This window comes from Schistocerca serialis, chromosome 12 (genome assembly GCF_023864345.2).
Source record: "Schistocerca serialis cubense isolate TAMUIC-IGC-003099 chromosome 12, iqSchSeri2.2, whole genome shotgun sequence".
NCBI classification, from domain to species: Eukaryota; Metazoa; Arthropoda; class Insecta; order Orthoptera; family Acrididae; genus Schistocerca; species Schistocerca serialis.
In genome coordinates, this window is record NC_064649.1 from 35002639 (window position 1) to 35027339 (window position 24701).

General features: G+C 46.9%; 1 protein-coding gene across 1 annotated transcript in view; it reads left to right on the forward strand.

Annotated features, from left to right (window-relative positions):
- Positions 1–24701, forward strand: part of LOC126428328 (synaptic vesicle glycoprotein 2A-like) — a 781198-nt gene that overhangs the window by 708862 nt on the left and 47635 nt on the right. The window contains exon 7 of the mRNA XM_050090263.1: positions 17600–17769. Within this exon, the coding sequence (XP_049946220.1) occupies positions 17600–17769 (170 nt within the window). The remainder of the gene's footprint in view (positions 1–17599; positions 17770–24701) is intronic.

Here is a 24701-nt window from a genome sequence, read left to right on the forward strand (position 1 = left end):
TGGTAAAAAAAAAAAAAAAAAAAAAAAAAAAGTAATACAGTTGGACGCGAACAGGCGACTATAAGTTTAGAATGCACGACGCTTGCCACTAGACCACGGGCTCACATAGTCCGACAACGTCTCGGAAGTAGACAACACTTCCTCCTAACACTTCCGCATCTTACAGTGTTGCCAGATTGTGCATATGGCCGGACTTATGAGTTGTCAGGGGCGGTCAGTTTTATTGGCCACCTTAAGTGAATGACTCGGACTTAGTCCTGTGGCGACCGGCCGGCGGTCAGTTTTATTGTCTAAGACTGTACATACACTAATGACCCAGAACATTATAGCTCAAATGGCTCTGAGCACTATGGGACTTAACTGATGAGGTCATCAGTCCCGTAGAACTTAGAACTACTTAAACCTAACTAACCTAAGGATATCACACACATTCATGCCCGAGGCAGGATTCGAACCTGCGACCGTAGCGGTCGCGCTGTTCCAGACTGTAGCGCCTAGAACCGCTCGGCCACTCCGGCCGGCCCAGAACATTATGACCTACTATCCATATAACGACGAATGACTGTTAGTCATGGACACGCACAGTGCGTGTAGTATCAATGAGCGTGCTGCCAGCATGTAGAATACCGGGTTGTTATGTTTACTTTCACTATTTAACGCGTTATAGCACGGAAACTACACTACTGGCCATTAAAATTGCTACACCACGAAGATGACGTGCTACAGATGCAAAATTTAACAGACAGGAAGAAGATGCTGTGATATGCAAATGATTACCTTTTCAGAGCATTTACACAAGGTTGGCACCGGTGGCGACATCTACAACGTGCTGACATGAGGAAAGTTTCCGACCGATTTCTCATACACAAACAGCAGTTGACCGGTGTTACCTGGTGAAACTTTGTTGTGATGCCTGGTGGAAGGAGGAGATATGCGTACCATGACGTTTCCGACTTTGATAAAGGTCGGATTGTACCCTATCGCGATTGCGGTTTATCGTAACACGACATTGCTGCTCGCGTTGGTCGAGATGCAATGACTGTTAGCGGGATATGGAATCGGTGGGTTCAGGAGGGTAATACGGAACGCCGTGCTGGATCCCAGCGGCCTCGTATCACTAGCAGTCGAGATGACAGGCATCTTATCTGCGTGGCTGTAACGGATCGTGCAGGCACGTCTCGATCCCTGAGTCAACAGATGGGGACGTTTACCAGACAACAACCATCTGCACGAACAGTTCGACGACGTTTGCAGCAGCACGGACTATCAGCTCGGAGACCGTCGCTGCGGTTACCCTTGACGCTGCATCACAGACAGGAGCGCCTGCGGTAGTGTACTCGACGACGAACCTGGGTGCACGAATGGCAAAACGTCATTTTTGTTGTGTCGGTAGCTGGGCCGACACCGTGAAGTTGAGATGGCTGAAAATGCACGATAGACTAAAGCAGACGGTCGTGAAGTACTGGAACAGGATACGTAATTAATGTTAGGAAGAAAAGTACGGAGCAGGTTTAATACTTAACTTTACTTAATCCTTGAGGTACATCGATCTTGATGATACACAGAAGACTTTAAGTACAATCACTGTATGGCTAATGGCGCCTTGCTAGTTCGTAGCCATTAACTTAGCTGACGGCTATTCTGTCTCTCGGCTAATGAGAGAGAAAGGCTTCGTACATCAGGTCGGTAGCTAGGTTCTCGTACAACTGGGGCGAGTGCTCTCTCGTATCACGAGACCTGCCTTGGTGGTGGCGCTAGGTCTGCGATTACACAGTGGCGACACGCGGGTCCGACATGTACTAAATGGACCGCGGCCGATTTAAGCTACCACCTAGCAAGTGTGGTGTCTGGCGGTGACACCACATTCCTCCCCCGCAAATCGGCGAACGGTCGTGTGATAAGGCTTCCGCCCGCCGTGGGGAGGACCACATGTTGACGTATGCGATGAGGTGGGGAGCCTAACAACAGGCGAGGCTGTGCCACCCGCACCCGGCCATTCGGTCCGAGGGGAGCTAGGAAACGCCTGAAAAACTAGTCCAGGGTGCACGTCAACATGCGGTGTATGCGCCCGTAAAGAGACAGGAGGGACTGAAGGATCAACCTCCATTGCGTCGGGGTAGCCGACGCGCGATGACGTCATGTGGTCCGGAGCGGGCGGGAGTTCCATGGCGGAGGACAGCTGGTCACGGGAAGCGATCGGCGGCGCGTGACCCTGGGAGGCGCTTGGCTGCTGCAACAAAGCGTCGAATGCGGGCGGCGCCGGCGGAAGAACAAGCGGCGGCGGCGGCGGCTGCTGCTGCTGCGGCGGCGGCGGCGCGTCGCCATGGGGCAAAATGGAAGGCATCGTCGGTAACACCTGGGGATGAGGCGAGCCAGTAGATGGGTCCCCAGGGCGCTGACCGGACGGCACCGTCGCTGAAAGCAGACGGGGAGCGGCAGAACCCGAGCGACGACAGAGGCGCAGCTGATTGAGATGCCGACGCACCTCACCAGAGGCCCCCAAAACCAAATACATCGCGCGGCCGAGGCAGCGAAGAATGCGCCCGGCGAGCCAACGCCGTGAACCGCGATAGTTGCGATAAAATACAACGTCGCCTGGAGCAAAAGCAGGAGTCTGCCGCTGCACAGGAACCTGATGCGGCGGATGCAGCAAAGACATCAAGGTGCGATGAGGACGACCGTGGAGCAACTCAGCCGGCGAGCGACCATCTCGGGGCTGAGAGCGATATGAAGATAAAAAGAGCAACAATGCGTCCTCCCGAGAATGCGACTCTTTCAATTTCAACATCTGTGACTTGAAAGTCCGGACCAATCGTTCAGCGGCACCGTTGGACTGAGGCGAAAACGGCGCGGATGTCAGATGTTGAATACCATTGGCCTGGCAGAATGACTGAAATTCTGCGGACATGAATTGTGGGCCATTGTCGGAAACAATAGTCTGCGTAAGACCTTCAATGCAAAAGATAGCAGACAACGCTTGGATGGTGGCGGAGGACGTCGTGGAAGACATCCGGACAACAAAAGGAAAATTACTGAAGGCGTCGACCAGAACCAACCATCGAGCATTCCAGAACGGACCAGCAAAATCAATGTGCAAGCGTTGCCAAGGGGAAGTGGCTTTTGGCCACGCAAAGACTTTCCGCGGCGCTGCGGACTGTTGTTCGGCACACGCCGGGCACGAAGAACACATATTCGTAATCGCAGCATCGATTCCGAACCAAGTACAGTGCTGACGAGCAAGTTGTTTCGTTCGCACTATACCCCAATGTCCTTGGTGAAGAAGCCGTAAAACAGAGGACTGTAACGAACGTGGGACCACGACTCTGGACTGATCATTATCAGAACGCAACAACAAAACACCACGTCGAACAAAAAGTCTCTCCTTGTGAGCAAAAAATCGGCGAACCAACGGATCCTCGATCCGAGACTTTGACAAAGGCCATTGCGTAGCAACAAAACGTAAAACAGTAGCAAGGACAGGGTCAGCAGCTGTGGCTGTAGCTACACGACGAAAATCAATCGGAAACGATTCGACCACTTCATCGGTTTCCGAATCAATGAACATGCAAGCAAGTTCGGAAGAATCGAATGCTTTATCCTCAGCAACAGGCAAACGGGACAACGCATCGGCGTTTCCGTGCTTAGCAGTGGACCGATACAAGATATCGTAGCGGTACTGCGAAAGGAAAATAGACCAGCGAATGAATTTCTGCGCTGTACGTGGAGGTACAGGCTTGGTCGGATGAAAAAGCGATGTCAAAGGTTTGTGGTCTGTGATGATGGTAAAGTGACGACCATACAAGAAATCATGGAACTTAGTAACACCAAACACGAGAGCCAAAGCTTCTTTCTCTATCTGTGAATAATTTCTTTGCGCAGACGAGAGCAATTTGGACGCAAAGGCAATAGGGCGATCATGGGAGCCAACTTTGTGCGCAAGCACAGCACTGATTCCGAAATCCGATGCATCTACCATCAACAAAAGGGGTTTCTGGGGATCGAATGGCGTAAGGCAAGTATTAGAAAGCAACGCCGATTTCAACTGGCGAAAGGCGCGTTCACATTCCGTCGTCCAGACGAACGGAACACCTTTGCGGCGTAAGCGATGAAGCGGAGCTGAAATGGAAGAGGCATTGCGCACAAATTTATTGTAATAATTAATTTTACCCAACACACTCTGTAGCTGTTTCACATTTTGAGGGGAAGGCAATTCTTGTACGGCACGGAGGTGCTCTGGACTCGGATGTATGCCTTGGGCATTAATGACATGTCCCAGGTATGGTAAGTCACGAGCAAAAAACACACATTTGTCCTTCCTCAAGCGAAGACCATTTTGCCGCAAGACCTGAAATAATGTTCGTAAGTTCGCAAGATGATCTTCTTCTGTCTGTCCGGAGATCACTATATCGTCCAGATAGTTTGCTGCAGTAGGGACCGACGCACAAATAGTTTGTAAATATTGCTGAAACAAGGCAGGGGCGGATGCACACCCGAATGGCAGTCTTTTGAAGCGGTACAATCCAAGATGCGTGTTAACCACCAGTACGCACTGGGATTCGTCGTCCACCGGTATTTGCAAGTACGCATCGGCTAGGTCCAACTTTGAAAAATATTTTCCCGGGCACAGTTTAGCAAAAAGATCTTCCGGGCGGGGCAAAGGAAAAGTAGCAGTCACTAGCTGTGGATTCACTGTGGCCTTGAAGTCCACGCAAAGTCTCAATTTTCCGGAAGGTTTTGGCAAAATTACTAAGGGTGAGGCCCAGAGAGAAGCTTGCACACGTTCAATTACACCCTGTGATTCGAGATCGTGTAACGTTCTTGCGACCTCATCACGCAATGCGTGGGGAACATTGCGCGCCCTGAAAAATTTCGGTTGCGCGTTTACCTTCAGTTCTAAATGTGCTTCATAGTTTTTAGCGCAACCTAAGCCCGGTGCAAAAATGTCTGCAAATTCGTCACACAGCCGAGAAACACTGTCTGTAGGCACAGTTTGATTCACTGATAGCACCTGATGTACAATAGACATGTTAAACAACTTAAATAAATCTAGACCAAACAAGTTCACTGCAGAAGAAGAACGAAGAACGTAAAATGACACAAGTTTTGTTTGTCCCTTGTATGTTGCAAGAAGGCTGCACTGTCCTAACACAGGAATTTTCTGTCCGGAATATGTAGTTAGCTTAACATTTGCGGAACGCAACGGAGGTTTGCCCAGTTGTTTGTACGTGTCATGATTGAGCAATGAAACTGCAGCTCCGGTATCGAGCTGGAATGGTATCACTTTGCCTTCAAAGTCTAAGTCCACAAAAAGTTTATTGTCCTGCTGACGACAAAAGCGACTGTTTTGTGCAATTTGAATAGACACTGGTACAGAATCACTTGCTAATTGACGTGATTTCCGGCGACGTCGACGCACAGTTTTTGTGGGACGATCACAGTTACTGTTAGAGAAAGTGTCACTGGACGAAGTGGAATTAACGACATGAATGTCCATAGGCGAAGGTCCACGAGCCTGAGTGTCCTTGGTTCGATTCCGGCGCGAAGCAAAGGGCCAGGAATGATTGTGATTGTCCGATCTGAGCTTTTTCTGGCAAACACTTTGAACATGTCCTTTCTTATTGCAGAAAAAGCAAATAGCTTGGCGTGACGGGCAATGTTCACGCGAATGTCTAGTAGCACACCGCGGGCACGATTTCACTACATTTGTGGGCTGGCGCGGCACACGTGGCTTAGCGCGCGGCGGCAGCTGTGCGGACGTGCACGAGGCCCGGTTACCGGGCCGCGCAGCGCGTCCAGCGGGCCGGTTAATGTTACACACGGCTGGCGAAGTTTCAAAAGATTCCTGAGCACAGTCAAGTGTGTCCTGTCTATCCAATATGTCGATCACTTGTTGAAGGGAGGGATTAACTAGTTTCAAAATTTGCTCCCGTATGCGAACATCAGAAACGTTCTGTGCAATTGCATCACGCACCATTGTATCTGAATAAGAAAGACCACAGTCACATTCAAAGGCACAGTCCCTAGCAAGTCCTTGCAATGTTGCTACCCACTCCCTATTAGTTTGACCGGCCGTACGTTTTGTACGAAAGAACGTATACCGTTTTGCAACCACATTAACTGTTTCTTTGAAATAGGCATCTAATGCAGACAAAATTTCCTCGTAGGACAGAGTTGCTACGTCTCGTCGGGGAAACAATTTCACTATCACACGGTAGGTGGACACACCGACACAAGAAAGCAAAAACGGCTGCCGCTCTTTACCTTGAATTCTGTAGGCTGCTAGATGAAAGTTGAACTGGCGAGACCACTCGTGCCAGGTCTCATCGGCTGCCACGTATGGTCGAAAGGGAGGTGCAACAGCGTTTAGTGGCAGCGGTAGCGAAGAAGCGGCGGCGGCCGCATCGGTTTGAATGGTACGTTGACCCTGGACGAGCTGTCCAAGGGCATCCAGTAACGCCTGCGTCTGCTGATTCTGCAAGCGATAAAATTCGGACAGTACATCTGGAGAATGTGGCGAAGCCATGACACAATTAAATGTAAGCAATCAGAAAGAACACTTTAAATCGTCGCCAATTTTGTGTCGGTAGCTGGGCCGACACCGTGAAGTTGAGATGGCTGAAAATGCACGCTAGACTAAAGCAGACGGTCGTGAAGTACTGGAACAGGATACGTAATTAATGTTAGGAAGAAAAGTACGGAGCAGGTTTAATACTTAACTTTACTTAATCCTTGAGGTACATCGATCTTGACGATACACAGAAGACTTTAAGTACAATCACTGTATGGCTAATGGCGCCTTGCTAGTTCGTAGCCATTAACTTAGCTGACGGCTATTCTGTCTCTCGGCTAATGAGAGAGAAAGGCTTCGTACATCAGGTCGGTAGCTAGGTTCTCGTACAACTGGGGCGAGTGCTCTCTCGTATCACGAGACCTGCCTTGGTGGTGGCGCTAGGTCTGCGATTACACAGTGGCGACACGCGGGTCCGACATGTACTAAATGGACCGCGGCCGATTTAAGCTACCACCTAGCAAGTGTGGTGTCTGGCGGTGACACCACAATTTTTTCGGATGAATCCAGGTTCTGTTTACAGCATCATGATGGTCGCATCCGTGCTTTGACGACATCGCGGCCAACGCCCATTGGAAACGTGTATTCGTCATCGCCATACTGGCGTATCACCCGTGGTGATGGTATGGGGTGCCATTTTTTACACGTCTCGGTCACCTCTTGTTCGCATTGACGGCACAGTGGACATTTCATTTCAGGTGTGTTACGACCCGTGGCTCTACCCTTTATTCGATCATTGCGAAACGCTACGTTTCAGCAGGATAATGCACCACCGCATGTTACAGGTCCTGTACGGGCCTCCCTGGATACAGAAAATGCTCTACTGCTGCCCTGGCCAGCAAATGCTCCAGATTTCTCACCAATTGAAAACGTCTGGTCAATGGTGGCCGAGCAACTGGCTCGTCACAATACGCCACACTCCTGATGAACTGTGGTATCGTGTTGAAGCTCTATGGGCAGTTGGACCTGTACGTGCCATCCAAGCTCTGTTTGACTCAATGCCCAGGCGTATGAAAGCCGTTATTACGGCCAGAGGTGGTTGTTCTCGGTACTGATTTCTCAGGATCTATGCTCCCAAATTGCGTGTAAATGTAATCACATGTCAGTTCTAGTATTATATATCTGTCCAATGAATACCCGTTTACCAACTGCATTTCTTCTTGGTGAAGCAATTTTGTTGGCCAGTAATGTTTTACCATACGAGTACCAAAGTTGGCAGCATTGATGTCCAGAGTATGGGCTGCACGATTTCTATCCGCCACAGCGCCACCGTCCAGGTCCAACTACGGCCAACAGGTGCTGCGATCAGTCATCGTGATTCATAGTCCCACGTACCTTAGCAGTCGCAGTGCACTTGTTGACGTGTCAGCATCAGCTTGGACAAGAGGAGCAGGGCATTATTGGTGAAGCTATGTCACCAAAACAACAGCAATGCTGCAGCCGCACTTCGAGAATATCGCCGGCTGAAAGGATTACAGAAGGGTCCTCTTTCTCCATCTGCTGTGCGGAGCTCGATGAAGAAGTTGGAATCGACTGCAGAACTGGGCGTCGCTCTGGGAAGAGACCGACGACCGTTTGCAGAAAAATGGTTCAAATGGTTTTGAGCACTATGAGACTTAACATGTGAGGTCATCAGTCTCCTAGAACTTAGAACGACTTAAACCTAACTAACCTAAGGACATCACACACATCCATGCCCGAGGCACGATTCCAACCTGCGATCGTAGCAGGCGCGCGGTTCCGGACTGAAGCGCCTAGAACCGCTCGGCCACCGCGGCCGGCGACCGTTTGCACTACAAGTGGTTGATGATATCGCTGTTGCTGTGGCAGACAACGCTGCGCGTAATTCTCAACTTCAGGCAGTGCGCGTGCTGTGTCACGACAGTTGAACATCCCGTGGTCCACTGTACGAAAGGTGCTTCGAAACATTCTCAAACGGTATCCGAACAACATCCATATCGTACAGCAGCTCGCACCACAGGACGCACAACGACGTGTTGACTTCGATCTGCACTTTCTTGCAAGGGGCCTGGTCCTGGAGCATGCTATGGACAGACGAAGCTGATTTCTCTCTGGTGGGTGAGGTGAACACACAGAATAGCCGAGTGTGGGGATGTTCACCTCCAGTTACTGTGCATGAAGTTCCTCTGTACGGTGAACGTGTCACCGTATGGTGTGGCTACGTTCATCATTGGCCAATTCTTTTTTGAGCAGACTGACGCTCAAGGACCAAACACGTACAGTGTGACTGGCCAGCGTTAGTGGGATATGCTTCGCCAGCATGTCATACCCGCCCTACAAGAGAGAGACACATTGAGTTCAACAGTTTTCATGTAAGATGGGGCCCTACTGCACATCGTTTGTGAAATTCACCTGCTTCTCCGAAACACATTTGTAAACGATCGAATTACCAGCCGATCCTTTCCAAATGCTTGGCCGGCACGATCACCTGATCCCACTCCCTGTGATTTCTGGTTGTGGAGCCACCTGAAGGACAGGGTTTACCAAGGGAACATTCACACACGTGCTGATCTGAAGCGCAGCATATCGAGAGAGGTAGCCAGTCTACCTACGAACATACTTCGTTCTGCCGTGCCGATTGCAATCCTGCCCTTCTGGAGACTGACGGGCGCCATATTGAATCTCTTTGTAGCAGTAATGGTACTGGTATGTAATGGTATGATGTACCGTAGCAGCACATTAAAAGTGTTTCAAATGGCTCTGTGCACTATGGGGCTTAACATCTGAGGTCATCAGTCCCGTAGAACGTAGAACTACTTAAATCTAGCCAACCTATGGACATCACACACATCCATGCCCGAGGCAGGATTCGAACCTGCTGCCGAAGCGGTCGCACGGTTCCAGAGTGAAGCGCCTAGAACCGCTCGGCAACGCGGCCGGCGTGTTTCAATTCAACCGATTCTGCATTATTTGTCTTCGACATGTCCTTGACATTAATGCTATAAAGTTTGGTCCTCGTACAGTAATTAGTTTCCGAGTTATAACGTGTTGAATAAGAAAAGTTTAATTATAGTGGTGGTGGTGTGTTGGGGCTTATGGGCGCTCAACATCGAGGTCATCAGCGCCCTGACACACATTAAAAGGAACGAATGTGGACAGACCTAAGAAAACTAAAGCACACACTCAAAGAAAGCAGGAAAAGAAGGAAAATGCTACATAAGAAAGTAAAACCTAAGGAACGGGGAAGAATGTCACAGGAAATTGTTATTGGCTGGCCACTTACATAAAATATGGGCGAGCTTGACACAGTGAGCAAATTAAAATCCTCTCCCTAAAATCTTTGTAAAAACATTTGACAGGGCACAGAACTTTAAAACTTTAACCACATTCGTCCGAGTGTTGCCTAAAAGAGATGGCAGGTCCGCTGGCAAGTCAGCCGCGACCCGCTCGTCAGAAAATAAAACACAATCCAATAAAACGTGGCGCACAGTGACCTGGACGCCACAAGCACCACACATTGGAGGGTCCTCTCGCCGGAGTAGGAAGCCGTGCGTCATAGGGCTGTGGCGTATCCGAAGCCGAGTGAGGAGAACCTCGTCCCGTCGACGGGGCTGAAAGGAAGTACACCACACACGCGTTGTGGGCTTGACTATACGGAGCTTATTGTCAGTCACTTCCAGCCACTCATCCTCCCACCGGCGCATGACCCGTGAGCTCAACAGCGAGGTGAGTGCGTGCAAGGGGATAGCACACTGAGATACTTGTGGGGCGAGACACGCCTCCTTGGCTGCGAGATCTGCCCTTTCATTCCCAGCAATGCCAACATGCCCCGGAACCCAGCAGAAAGCTACAACCTTCCCCAGTCGCTGTAGTCGGAGGAGGGCATCCTGGATAGTCTGTGGAGTGTTGGGAGAAGAGCCAACACCGTGTTGCTAGAGGAGGCCGAAATGCACGCTTTTAAGCTCACGCAGATTGGCGTGAGGTCTGGAACATTACAAGGAAATGAGAACTTAGAAAAACGAACGCAGTTGCTGTAATACTTAACTTTAATCCAGAAGTGGTGTACATCGGTCTGACGGTACAGGCATCACAAGTTATATATCTATTGATAATGGCGCCTTGATAGGTCGTAACAAATGACGTAGCTGAAGGCTATGCTAACTATCGTCTCCGCAAATGAGAGCGTATTTGTCAGTGAACCTTTCCTAGCAAAGTCGGCTGTACAACTGGGGCGAGTGCTAGAACGTCTCTCGAGACCTGCCGTGTGGTGGCGCTCGGTCTGCAATCACTGACAGTGGCGACACGCGGGTCCAACGTATACTACCGGACCGCGGCCGATTTAAAGGCCACCACCTAGTAAGTGTGGTGTCTGGTGGTGACACCATAGTCTGGACAATTTTGTCTGCCGGATACAAACGTTGCAATGAGTGAAGGGCACTGAGTGAATCGGAACAGACAAGAAATTTAGGAGAGGAAGAATGTCTCATGTGCTCCAGTGCCCGCAAGATCGCAAACAATTCTGCATCAACGACAGTAAAAGTCTGAGGCCGTCGGACCTTGAGGACACGATATGGAAAAACAACTGAGCAACCAACAGAATCCCCTTGTTTCGACCCATCCGTAAAAACAGTTACATAGTCGTGGTGCTCAGATAAGATGGCAGAAAATGCTGCATTAGAAACGGTGGCAGGAGTGCAATCTCTCTTGTACTGCAATAAATCTAAAATCACTCCGGGCCTCTTCAGTAACCAGGGTGGCAGGCGGTTAAAACCTTGGATTTGGGGTTGTACAGACTCCACACCGAGGGACTCTAGTACACGTTGCACACGGATCCCAAACGGCAACGTAGCCCGGGGACGGCGGGAAAAAAGGCGGTCCAGAGGCGGATGGGCAACAAGACGTTGAGCAGTCGAGCTGGGAGCTGCAAGAAACTTACAAGCCTGGCGCACCAGCAGGAGCTGCCGCCGGGTGGTAAGTGGCGGTTCGCCAGCCTCAGCACAGAGGCTGGGTACGGGACTGGTCCGATAAGAATTATAAGCGCCCGGTATCTGAGTCTGTTCGAGCAGCACGAGCATTTCGGAAACTGCACAACTTGTCCAGTGTTCGAGGAGTGCTGTGGTGTGTGTCTTCAATACGTGGGGAAACCAAGGTGAAGCTACGTCCAGACCTCGTCGGGTTGGACAGCCACGTCACGTTACAGATGTCTGACTCGTAGGCTGGGCACAAAGGTAAAACACGACAGGTGGCGAACTCGGGGGTAACAAACGTCAGACTTTAATGCTGGGCAGAGTACAAGCGTGCCTGAACACACAGTGCACCCAGTATTCCTAACGATGGGCCTCCGCAATCGACGACCTGTGTATGTGCCAATGTTAACACGACGATGGCGCAGTACGAGAGCTTTGCACGGTCTGATAACGACGCATTCTTCATTATGCTAATGGGAGGGTACGATTCCGTCGCCTTCCAGGGGAACACCTACTCGACACATGTTCTGCGCGATGGAGACAATCTGGCGGCGGTCCCACTATGCTCTGGGGAACATTCGCGTGGGCTTCCATGGGTCCAGTAGGCACCATGACGGCCAAGCAGCATCGTACACTCGTTGCAGACCACGTACACCCCTTTATGACGACCACCTTTCCCGACGGCAGTGGCATTTTTCAACAACGTAATGAGCCATGTCATAAGGCCCGGAGTGTGATGATGGAGTGGTTCGAGGAACACAGTGGCCAGCTCCAGTTGATGTGCTGTCCCCCCCAAGTCGCCATATGTGAAACCAATACAACACATCTGGGATGTGATTGAACGTGGCGTCAGAGCTCATCACCCCCTTCCTCGTAATTTACGGGAATTACGTGTGTGCAGATTTGGTGCCAACTCACTCCAGCGACCTACCAACGCCTCACTGCTTCCATGCCACGTTGCAAGGCGTCCCAGATATGCACAATAATGTTTGGTGACCAGCGGAAGTGTTTAAACTCTGAAGGGTGATCCTGGAGCCGCTCTGTAGCAATTCTGGACGTGTGGAGTGTCGCAATGTCCTGCTGGAATTGTCAGAATGCACAATGGACATGAATGGATGCAGGTGATCAGACAGGATGCTTACGTACGTGTCACCTGTCAGAGTCGTATCTAGATGCGTCAGGAGTTCCATATCACTCCGACGGCACACGCCCCACACCGTTACAGAACCTCCACCAACTTGAACAGTCCCCTGATGACATGCATGGTCCGTGATTCATGAGGTTGTCTCCATACCCATACACGTCCATCCGCCCGATACAATTTGAAACGAGACTCGTCCGACCAGGCAACATGTTACCAGTCATCAGCAGTTCAATGTCGGTGTTGAGGGGCTCAGGCGAGGCGTAAAGCTTTGTGTCGTGCAGTCATCAAGGGTTGAATGGTTCATGGCCCAACATTGAAGTCTGCAGCAATTTGCGGTAGGGTTGCACTTCTGTCACATTGTAAGATTCTCTATAGTCGTCATTTGTCCCGTTCTTGCAGTATCTTTTTCCTGCCACAGCGATGTCAGAGATATGATATTTATCGGATTCCTGATATTCACGGTACACTCGTGAAATGGTCATACGGGAAAATACCCGCTTCATCGTTACCTCGGAGATACTCTGTCCCATCGCTCGGGTGCCGACTATAACACCACGTTCAAACTCCTTGATAACCTGCCACTGTAGCAGTAGTAATCGATCTAACAACTGCGTCAGGTGTGAGCCCCTACACGCTCGCACAAGCATGGTGGTCAACTCAAAAGGTCTACTGTCACCTCTGCATTGTTAGTATTTAGAATCGAGGAGTTCGCAGCAGCGAGGAACTGCGATGTTATCCGTACGCTTGGGTAAGGTTACCCATTAATACGGGCGCATCTGGGTGACAGAAGTGGTCGAAAAAGCTTGACAGAATCAAGCTTGAAAGAAGAGCGGTTTAAAGGGCAGAGGGAAAAAAGTGCCAAGGCAAGTGGCAAGGGAAAAAAAGCTCTGCGACAGTGTCAGGTTGGGTAGTAAGAGCAGTGGCGGTTTCTTGCTATCTGCGTCAGATCGTGCAAGGTAAGGTTATGTTAGTGGTTGGGTATCATGCATCAGTACCATAGAAGCAATGCCAGATTGTCATGGAATGATCAGTCCTGTCGAGGAGGTGAGCGCTGTTGCTGCTGGTCCGACGGTATTCAAATGGCTCTGAGCACTATGGGACTTAACTTCTGAGGTCATCAGTCCCCTAGAACTTAGAACTACTTATACCTAACTAACCTAAGGACATCACACACATCCATGCCCGAGGCAGGATTCGAACCTGCGACATTAGCGGTCGCGCGGTTCCAGACTGTAGCGCCTAGATCCGCTCGGCCACCCCGGCCGGCGGTCCGACGATGTCTCCTGGGCCACCTGCTGCTGCTATAACATAGCCATGTCGTTGTAGGTTTGTCAGTTAGATGGTCCTGAAGGAACTGGCAGTGTGATATGTGTTGGGAGTTTGTTTGTGAGTCATGTTTGGCTTCCCTGCGATTGCCAGTTCTCATGACAGAGGCTCAGCTAGCAAGCTAGTCAGTGGCTGATGTGCAGGGGCTCGCCTCATTGTGTCGTTTGCCTAGTTACGAAGTTACCATAGATGGTTAGTCCCTAAGGAGTGTCTTTGGCGCTTGTGTTTCCATCTATGATTGTGATCGTAGCTGCCCAGGTGTAGGATGTGAGGATTGTTCGAGTGACTTGATTTCTTGTACAGTCATGTGGCGAGTTTTTTGAATGCCTCCTGGAGAGTCTCCAATCGGTATTCTCGGTGAAGGTCCGCTGTCCGTGTGTGTCGGGGAGCATTGCTTATGATACGTCACACCTTGTTCTGTATTTTCTGGAGGCGGTCCAGGTGTGTGGACGCTGCGTATCCCCAGACAGGAGCTGCGTATGTCATCAGCGGCCTAATCAGTGTCATGTGTAATGTCCTAGACACCCTCCTATTCAGTGTACTATTCCTCTTAAGCATAGGACAGAGTTGTTTGAGCATCGCGTTTGTCCTGTTGGTCATGTGTTGTGTGTGGTCCCCCCATGTAAGCTTCCGGTCTAACCAAACACCGAGGTATCTGACTTTCTCAGTGAAGCGTATTGGGCTCCCATGAAGTGTAATTGGCCTGCAGTTTTGGTGTCTGCGCAGTAATTTCGGTCTGCGAGTGAACAGAAGTGCCTCTCACTTGTCGACGTTTACTTTAATACGCCACTTCTCCAACCAAGGCTCGACGGTTCTGAGTGCTGTCTATAGTCTGTTATTAATGTTTGATGGTTTCCAGCCTTGCGCAAGGATGGCTGTGTCATCCGCGTAGATGGCAACCGTCGTGTTTTTAACAACTGTGTCAGACGGTTGTTGTCTTATACAGGCGTTGCCGACCGCAGCGTCGTGTTCTGCCTATTTACGTATCTCTGTATTTAAATATTCATGCCTATACCAGTTTCTTCGCTGCTTCAGTGTGTAAACATTAAATTTCCCAGACTATACAGGAATGTCTGAAGACTCTATCCAGTAAAACGTCAAATTGGATACTTCACGCACTTTCTCGATGCCACTGGGGAAACACCTTTTATGACACTCATTTACAAAGTGGGTCGTTGTCTGAAAGTCACCACACATACGGTGAATCGAAAAGCCTCACTTGTGCATTTTGTATTTGCTCACCCCTTGTTCAACCTGGTATCTGTTCAGCTGTACCTACATTTCCATAGGACGCTGAAAGCCTGGAACTTTAACAGTTGGGTTGTCTGTAAGTTCGTGGTTCTGGGTTTCCGTGGTTTGCCACACACATTTCCTCTAAGCGTCGTGGCTGAACCCCGTGGAGAGAATTTGCACTCCTACTTGATATGATGATCTTCTGGATTTGGGGCGTTTGCTATGCAAAGAGGGATTGATTCGTTTTTAGAAACTTGGCTATGGTTGTAGAGAGCTGCCTTTTGACTATGGTGAGCTGGATAGACAGTACTGGCAGCCATGGCAGTGGAGCCCTGCCTTTCATAGACCATTACCCTGAGTGCAACTAGACATCAGTTAATACACCCGGCGTCAGCTACCCCCCCCCCCCCCCAACTCCCCCACATTATTACCAACTTTAGCACCTAATGAAACTGCTGGATGAAAGATATTTCTTGATACATTTTTATTTTTAAAATGATGAAAGATGGATGATAATTAGTTTGTGTGTGTGTGTGTGTGTTAGTGTTAGAATGAACGACGAAGGAATTCGAGCTGCATCGCAAGTGCTACCCACAACTCCTTCTCAGAAAAGAGAGCTAACTATCCACAGTGGGGTAGACACTTGTTACAGAACATGCTTCACCTGCACTACACCTCTTCATTGCGGCACTGGCTTGACCTGCACACTGCAACTCTATTTAGAATCAACCAAGTTAAAATGTGTGCACTATAATTATTGTTCGTAAATCACTAGGTTGGAGAACCCCTTTTTCTCAACTATCAGAAATTGGGAGACTTCTTCTGTTAATGCTTTGTGTCTCACCATAGCCACTGATAGTATCAGTAATAACGATAATAATAATAATAATAATAATAATAATACTGTTTGAAGCACTATACTACCTCTTATGTGCTTTCTTCTGTGTCGTACTGTCAATTAATTTATTTATCTGTTTCGAAGCGAGTAATAAAGCAATTTCTGGGTACTACTGGAACTATTGCAACTCGCAGAAGAAATTTTTATGAGATGTTTAGCATTTCTTATGTATATATCTCACTTTTATCATCAGCGATACGCGGCACAAAGTGCGAGATATGTGTGTAGTGGATGGACTATACGAGAAACCTGTAACCTCTACCGCATTAATGCTGCTAACTGAGAAAAAGTATTTATTGATAACTTATGTAATCAACACTAGAGTCTTAGAAAATTGTGACGACCTTTGGAAAATAAATTAGTTTCGTGACTGAAACAGAATCGAATCTTTCAGTTTTTACCCCTCAGAAAATTTCATTTTACCCCTCAGGAGGTAATCAGGTTCAAAAAATGGCTCTGAGCACTATGGGACCTAACTGCTGAGGTCATCAGTCCCCTAGAACTACTTAAACCTAACTAAGGATGTCACACACATCCATTCCCGAAGCAGGATTCGAACCTGGGACTGTAGCGGTCGCTCGGTTCCAGACTGTAGCGCCTAAAACCGCTCGGCCACTCCGGCGAGAGAGGTAATCAGGCCCCAGGTTGGGAACCACTGTACTAGAGATTATTGACAGTCGATCTCCAACACAGCATTCACGAATGGAGCAGAGAAGGAGGGGAAGAGATATTGGTACCAGAAGTACCCTCCGCCACACACCGTAAGGTGGATCGCGGAGTATAGATGTACCGGGTGGTCAAAAAGTCAGTATAAATTTGAAAACTAAATAAATCACGGAATAATGTAGATAGAGATGTAAAAATTGACACTCATGCTTGGAATGACATGGTGTTTTATTAGAACAAAAAAAAAGTATTGCTATACGCGTGAAAGATCTCTTGCGCGTGTCGTTTGGTGATGATCGTGTGCTCAGCCGCCACTTTCGTCACGCTTGGCCTCCCAGGTCCCCAGACCTCAGTACGTGCAGTTATTGGCTTTGGGGTTACCTGAAGTCGCAAGTGCGTCGTGATCGACCGACATCTCTAGGGATGCTGAAAGACAACATCCGACGCCAATGCCTCACCATAACTCCGGACATGCTTTACAGTGCTGTTCACAAGATTATTCCTCGACTACAGCTATTGTTGAGGAATGATGGTGGACATATTGAGCATTTCCTGTAAAGAACATCATCTTTGCTTTGTCTTACTTTGTTATGCTAATTATTACTGTTCTGATCAGATGAAACGCCATCTGTCGGACAATTTTTGAACGTTTGTATTTTTTGGTTCTAATAAACCTCCATGTCATTCCAAGCATGTGTGTCAATTTGTACCTCTCTATCTGCATTATGCCGTGAGTTATTCATTTTTCAAATTTATACTGACTTTTTGATCACCCGGTAGACGAAGTCGTGTGTCGCTGGGACGCCTCTGACCTCGCCGCCCGTGCCTGTGTCCAGGTGGCGGCCCTGCAGGGGGACGCGCTGACGTCATCGCCAGTGGGCGTCAACACCAAGTCGCCGCTGGCCATCGCGCGCCACATGTGGAGGCAGACGGTCCCGCTGTTCAAGCCGCCCTACCTGCTGTACACCGTCGTCGCCTGCTTCATTCAGTTCGGGCTCTACGCCAGGTGGGTGTCGCCTCCAGTTAACGTAGTCGTAAGTGTCTGATCCAGTCCAGGGGCAGGTAACTAACAGGCCCTATTGCATCACGAAGACTTCATCAATTTTTGTCGTAGATGTCACGGCTTTAAGCTACTCGACTATTCGAGTCTGCAAGAGTAGCGTGCATTACGCTCCAGTACAGTTTGAAGACCTGGTCGATATTAGTGTCACATTGACGTTTCATTCAAAGGTGGTAGGCCCCGTTTGCACTCAATTCCAGAGTCCAAGAATATGGAACATATTATCACATACGTGACTGACTCAAACAAAGGCTCTTTTAACGACACAAGCTATTACACCTATACCTACGCGACTACTCCGCAATTCACACATAAGTGCATCGATTCACTTTCATACTATACCTCTACCATTCCACTCTCGAACAGCGAGCGAGAAAAACGAACACTTAAATCATTCCCTGCGAGCCCTGATTTCTTTCATTTTGTTAAGATGATCGTTTCTTCCCAGTAGATGGACGTCAGTAGAATACACCAAAACGCCAAAGAAACTAGTATAGGCATGCATATTCAAACACAGAGATGTGTAAACAAGCATAAGACGGCGCTGCGGCCGGCAATGCCTATATAAGACAAGTGACTGGCGCAGTTGTTAGATCGGTAAATGCTGTTACAATGGTAGTATCAAGATTTAAGTGAGTTTGAACGTGGTGTTAGTCACGCACGAGCGATGGGACACAGCATCTCCGAGGTAGCGACGAAGTGGGGATTTGCCCGTACGACCATTTCACGAGTGTACCGTGAATATCAGGAATCAGGTAAAACAACAAATATCCGACATCGCCGCAGCCGGAAAAAGATCCTGCAAGAACGGGACCAACGACGATTGAAGAGAATCGTTCAACGTGACAGGAGTGTAACCCTTGATGACTGCACGACACAGAGCTTTACGCCTCGCCTGGGCCCGTCAACACTGACATTGGACTGTTGATGACTGGAAACACGTTGCCTGGTCGGACGAGTCTGGTTTAAAATGGACGTGTACGGGTATGGAGACAACCTCATGAATCCATGGACCCTGTATGTCAGCAGGGGACTGTTCAAGCTTCGTAAAGGTGTGGGACGTGTGCAGCTCGAGTGATATGGGATCCGTGATATGTCTGGATACGACTCTGACAGGTGACACGTACGTAAGCATCCTGTCTGATCACCTGCATCCATTGTGCATTCCGACGGTCTTCGGCAATTCCAGTAGGAGAATATGACCTCACACGCCCAGAAACGCTAGAGAGTGGCTCCAGGAACACTCTTATGAGTTTAAACACTTCCGCTGGCCACCAGCCCCCCCAGACATGAACATTATTGAGCATATCTGGGATGCCTTGCAACGTGCTGTTCAGAAGAAATCTCCAGCCCCTCGTACTCTTACGGATTTATGGACAGCCCTGCAGGATTCATGGTGTCAGTTCACTCTAACACTACTTCGGACGATTCCATGCCACGTCATTCTGCGGCAGTTCTGCGTGCCCGCTGGGTCCTACACGATACTAGGCAGGTGTACCAGTTTCTTTGGCTCTTCAGTGTATTCGTCTAAAGCATTCTGCAATTGGTTTTGATCTTCTGATGACTATACTAGACGATAAGCGAGAGCATCAACTGCAGACAACCTAAGATGGCTTCTCAGATTTCTCCTAAATCGTTTATATAGATAACGAACAACAGTGGGCCGGTATCACTACCTTGTGGGACACCAGAAATCATTGCGACCTTTCTGACAGGAAATCACGAATGCAGTCGCACAACTGAGATCATAGTCCATAGGCTCCCAACTTGATTCGAAGTCGCTTGTGAGTAATTGTATCAAAAGTCCTCTGAAAATCTAAAAATATTGAATCAGTCTGAAATCCCTGTCGGTAGATCTCATTACTGCATTTACTGCATCATAATAAAAAGCGTTCTGTTGCACAAGAACGATGTTTACTGAACCCATGCTATTTGTCAATAGATTGTTTTCTTCGAGGTAATTCATAATGTTCCAGAGTCCTACTGGAAATCGACTTCCGTGGTATGGGCATGTAATTCAGCGAATTAGTCCTATTTCCTCGAGTATTCGTGTGACCTGCACAACTTTCCAGTCTTTAGGTATGGTTCTTTCGTTGAGCGAGCGATTGTACACACATCAAAAAACGTTTCACATCACCTCGGTTCAGAGAGTTCCGGAACCTGCACAGAAAATTGAAATAGAGATCAACATAAACATCATTTCCGCCCTTTTTATGGCTCATGAAAACCACACACTGCATGTTATACTACCATACAGCGAGACCTTCAGATGTGGTGGTCCAGATTGCTGTACACACCGGTACCGCTAATACCCAGTAGCACGTCCTCTTGCATCGATGCATGCCTGTATTCGTCGTGGTATACTATCCACAAGTTCATCAAGGCACTGTTGGTCCAGATTGTCCCACTCCTCAACGGCGATTCGGCGTAGATCCCTCTGAGTGGTTGGTGGGTCACGTCGTCCATAAACAGCCCTTTTCAGTCTCCCAGGCATGTTCGGTAGGGTTCCTGTCTGGAGAACATGCTAGCCACTCTAGTCGAGCGATGTCATTATCCTGAAGGAAGTCATTCACAAGATGTGCACGATGGGGGCGCGAATTGTCGTCCATGAAGACGAATGCCTCGCCAATATACTGCCGATATAGTTGCACTACGGTCAGAGGCCTTTACGGCGCTTCCCTTGACGACCAGCCATGTACGTTGGTCCCACATAACGCCACCCCAAAACAGCAGGGAACCTCCACCTTGCTGCACTCGCTGGACAGTGTGTCTAAGGCGTTCATCCTGACCGGGTTGCCTCCAGATACGTCTAGTTGAAGGCGTATGCGACAGTCATCGGTGAAGAGAACGTGATGCCAATCCTGAGCGGTCCATTTCGCATGTTGTTGGGCCCATCTGTATCGCGCTGCATGATGTCGTGGTTGCAAATATGGACCCCGCCATGGACGTCAGGACTGAAGTTGCGCATCATGCAGCCTACTGCGCACAGTTTGAGTCGTAACACGACGTCCTGTGGCTGCACGGAAAGCACTATTCAACATGGTGACGTTGTTGTCAGGGTTCCTCCTAGCCATAATCCGTAGGTAGCGGTCATCCACTGCAGTAGTAGCCCTTGGGCGACCTGAGCGAGGCATGTCATCGACAGTTCCTGTCTCTCTGTATCTCCTCCACGTCCGAACAACATCGCTTTGGTTCACTCCGAGACGCCTGGACTTTCCCTTGTTGAGAGTCCTTCGTGGCACGGAGTAACAATGTGGACACGATCGAACTGCGGTAATGACCTTCTAAGCATGGTTGAACTACAGACAACACGAGCCGTGTACCTCCTTCCTGGGGAATGACTGAAGCTGATCGGCTGTCGGACCCCGTCCGTTTAATAGGCGCTGCTGAAGCATGGTTATTTACTTCTTTGGGCAGGTTTAGTGACATCTCTGAACAGCAAAGGGACTGTCTGTGAAACAATATCCAAAGTCAACGTGTATCTTCAGGAGTTCTGGGAAGCGGGGTGACGCAAAACATTTTTTGCTAAATATGGAGCTATTACATCAGCATATTCTGAAAACAACCTGACCAGTATGAAATCTGGGCCACATATCTTTATTAAGTGGTTTTAGTTGCTCTGGTACACTGAGGATATCTTCGTCTGCGTCACGTTTGCTGAGGTTCTTTATCTGAATTCGGGAATATTTACTTCATATTCTTTAGCGAAGGAATTTTGGGAAACTCTGTTTAGTAACTTCACTTTAGTAGCGCTGGCATCGGTAATGTTACCGTCGTTATCGTGTGGCGAAGCTATCGACTGTGCCTTGCCGCTGGAGTACTTTACATACGACATCATGTGCATTTTATTCTTGTAGAATAGATCTATAATTTTAGCATTTCTGTCTTCTTCCATTTATTACTGCAGATTTTTAGTAAGTTATAAATAAATTTAATTAGATTAAATGGAGAAACTAATTAATCCTAAAGATTTCGTACCTTGGGAAACAGATGTATTTGTTTACATAACTAAGGAAACTATAGAAAGGGAGTAGTATCTGTTATTATTTAGTTATTTAGAATATAGTGTTGACCATATTTATTCTGCAGAAGATGGAAATATAACTGGCCTTGTTATATTTTTGGAAATTATTATATTCTCAAATATGTAGCAAGTTTAGTTGGACTTAATTACGAATATCCTCCATTAATGTCGGATTTTTTTAAACAGAATAATATAAGTATTCCAGAGAAATTCGAAAGAATTAAAGCAGACACATAAAATATGTAGCAGATTAGATGCTGGTCAATAGCGATTTTAAATCGCTGTTTAAATTTACTTTATGCACTCAAAAATTAAACAACGAACACAAGTCTTTCTTAGTGTTTATTTGGTGTTGTTTTACTTTTATCGAATCTAAATTTAATCTTGTAATTTAGATCTATATTTTTATTTCTAATTTCTTCTTCCAACAAATAATTGGAACAATAACAATCTGGCATATTTTCGAATTTAAAAATATATCTATCTTTTCCACAATATTTTTTTGATTGTAATGTTAGAAATATCTATATCTGATCCTTCTTCTAGATCTTCTAGTCGTTTACAGTTTTTTTATTTTTATATTTCCTAGTATTTGACCCATTTTTACATTTTCGATTGTTTCTTTAGCTTCTTCTTTGTACAATAAAATCTCTTTGTCTTGGAAAATCGTTATTATTTTTAAGTAAATTATTTTAGGGAAAGAGTGTCCATTAAAACTGGTAAAACCATCTATCTTTATTTCCAAAAATGGTTCTTCCTTGGGATAGTAAAAAAATTTTAATTCTTGTCGAAGACTGCTGTATGGCATACAAAAAACAAATCCTTCTTTTTTTAAATTTTCTCTGCCTTTACTTATGGGTATAAATTTATTTTTATTAGGCCCTTTAACAATGGATACCGATTTTTACCATTTTGTTCACCCAATACGACAACATATGTAAACTTGTTTTTATCGTTTACAACAAAAGCATAAATTTTGTAGACTCCACTTGTAGGAAAGTCTATCCATTGTCGTTTAAAATAATTTTTTGTTTCTTCTTCTGTTACTCTCATTTTTTGTTCCTTCTCCAAAATATTTTTGTATTCGACTTTTATAGATGTAGTACTTCCCAAATATTCTACCTTTCTTTCATGTGTACTTAAATTGTCTAATTCTTGTTCTCTCTTTTTAATAGGTTGCATATATACTACATTAAATGGTTTAATTTCTTAAATGGGATATGGATAAATTTTGTGGAAAATATATATTCCTTTTCTGGATACAAATGGGATAATATAGTTTGTCTTTATTAGTCCCAATTCTTCGATATTTATTTCTTTTGGTATTGTAGAAAATAAAGAAGTAGATTTAGAGAAATATGTCTCCCCAGATTTTATAAAGCATGTTTGTTTTACAGAAAGTACATTCTCTGACTCTTCTGAAATTTCTATACAGTTAATAGGTTGTTGTTGTCGTGGTCTTCAGTTCTGAGACTGGTTTGATGCAGCTCTCCATGCTACTCTATCCTGTGCAAGCCTCTTCATGTCCCAGTACCTACTACAGCCTACATCCTTAAGAATCTGCTTAGTGTATTCATCTCTCGGTCTCCCTCTACGATTTTTACCCTCCATGCTGCCCTCCAGTACTAAATTTGTGATCCCTTCATGCCTCAGAACATGTCCTACCAACCGATCCCTTCTTCTAGTCAAGTTGTGCCACAAACTTCTCTTCTCCCCAATCATATTCAATACCTCCTCATTAGTTACGTGATCTACCAATCTAATCTTCAGCATTCTTCTGTAGTACCACATTTCGAAAGCTTCTGTTCTCTTCTTGTCTAAAATATTTATCGTCCATGTTTCACTTCCATACATGGCTACAATCCATACAAATACTTTAAGAAACGACTTCCTGGAACTTAAATCAATACTCGATGTTAACATATTTCTCTTCTTCAGAAACGCTTTCCGTGCCATTGCCACTCTACATTTTATATCCTCTCTACTTCGACCATCATCAGTTATTTTGATCCCCAAATAGCAAAACTCGTTTACTATTTTAAGTGTCTCATTCCTAATCTAATTCATGCAGCATCACCCGACTTAATTCGACTACATTCCATTATCCTCGTTTTGCTTTTGTTGATGTTCATCTTATACCCTCATTTCAAGACACTGTCCATTCCGTTCAACTGCTCTTCCAAGTCCTTTGCTGTCTCTGACAGAATTACAATGTCATCGGCCAACCTCAAAGTTTTAATTTCTTCTCCATGGATTTTAATTCCTACTCCAAATTTTTCTTGTGTTTCCTTTACTGCTTGCTCAATATACAGATTGAATAGCATCGGGGAGAGGCTACAACCCTGTCTCACTCCCTTCCCAACCACTGCTTCCATTTCATGTCCCTCGACTCTTATAACTGCCATCTGGTTTCTGTACAAATTGTAAATAGCCTTTCACCATCTTTATTTTACCCCTGCCACCTTCAGAATGTGAAAGAGAGTATTCCAGTCAACATTGTCAAAAGCTTTCTCTAAGTCTACAAATGCTAGAAACTTAGGTTTGCGTTTCCTTAATCATTCTTCTAAAGTACGTCGCTGGGTCAGTATTGCCTGACGTGTTCCAACATTTCTACGGAATCCAAAGTTAAAACTAAAAGCAAATAAAACAAATTTAACTAATTTTTCTGTTTCCTCGTTATTTTTTGTTTTAATTTTTATTTGTATTCCACTTAATTTTTTCGTGTATTTGTTGCCCCACTAGATATATTGCAAGAGATTGTTGTAAATAAGACAACAACTGTTCAATAACGAATCGGTAAATTTTTGCCACATTTTAGATAGTGGAACAGAATAAACTGAGCTTTATCGAAATA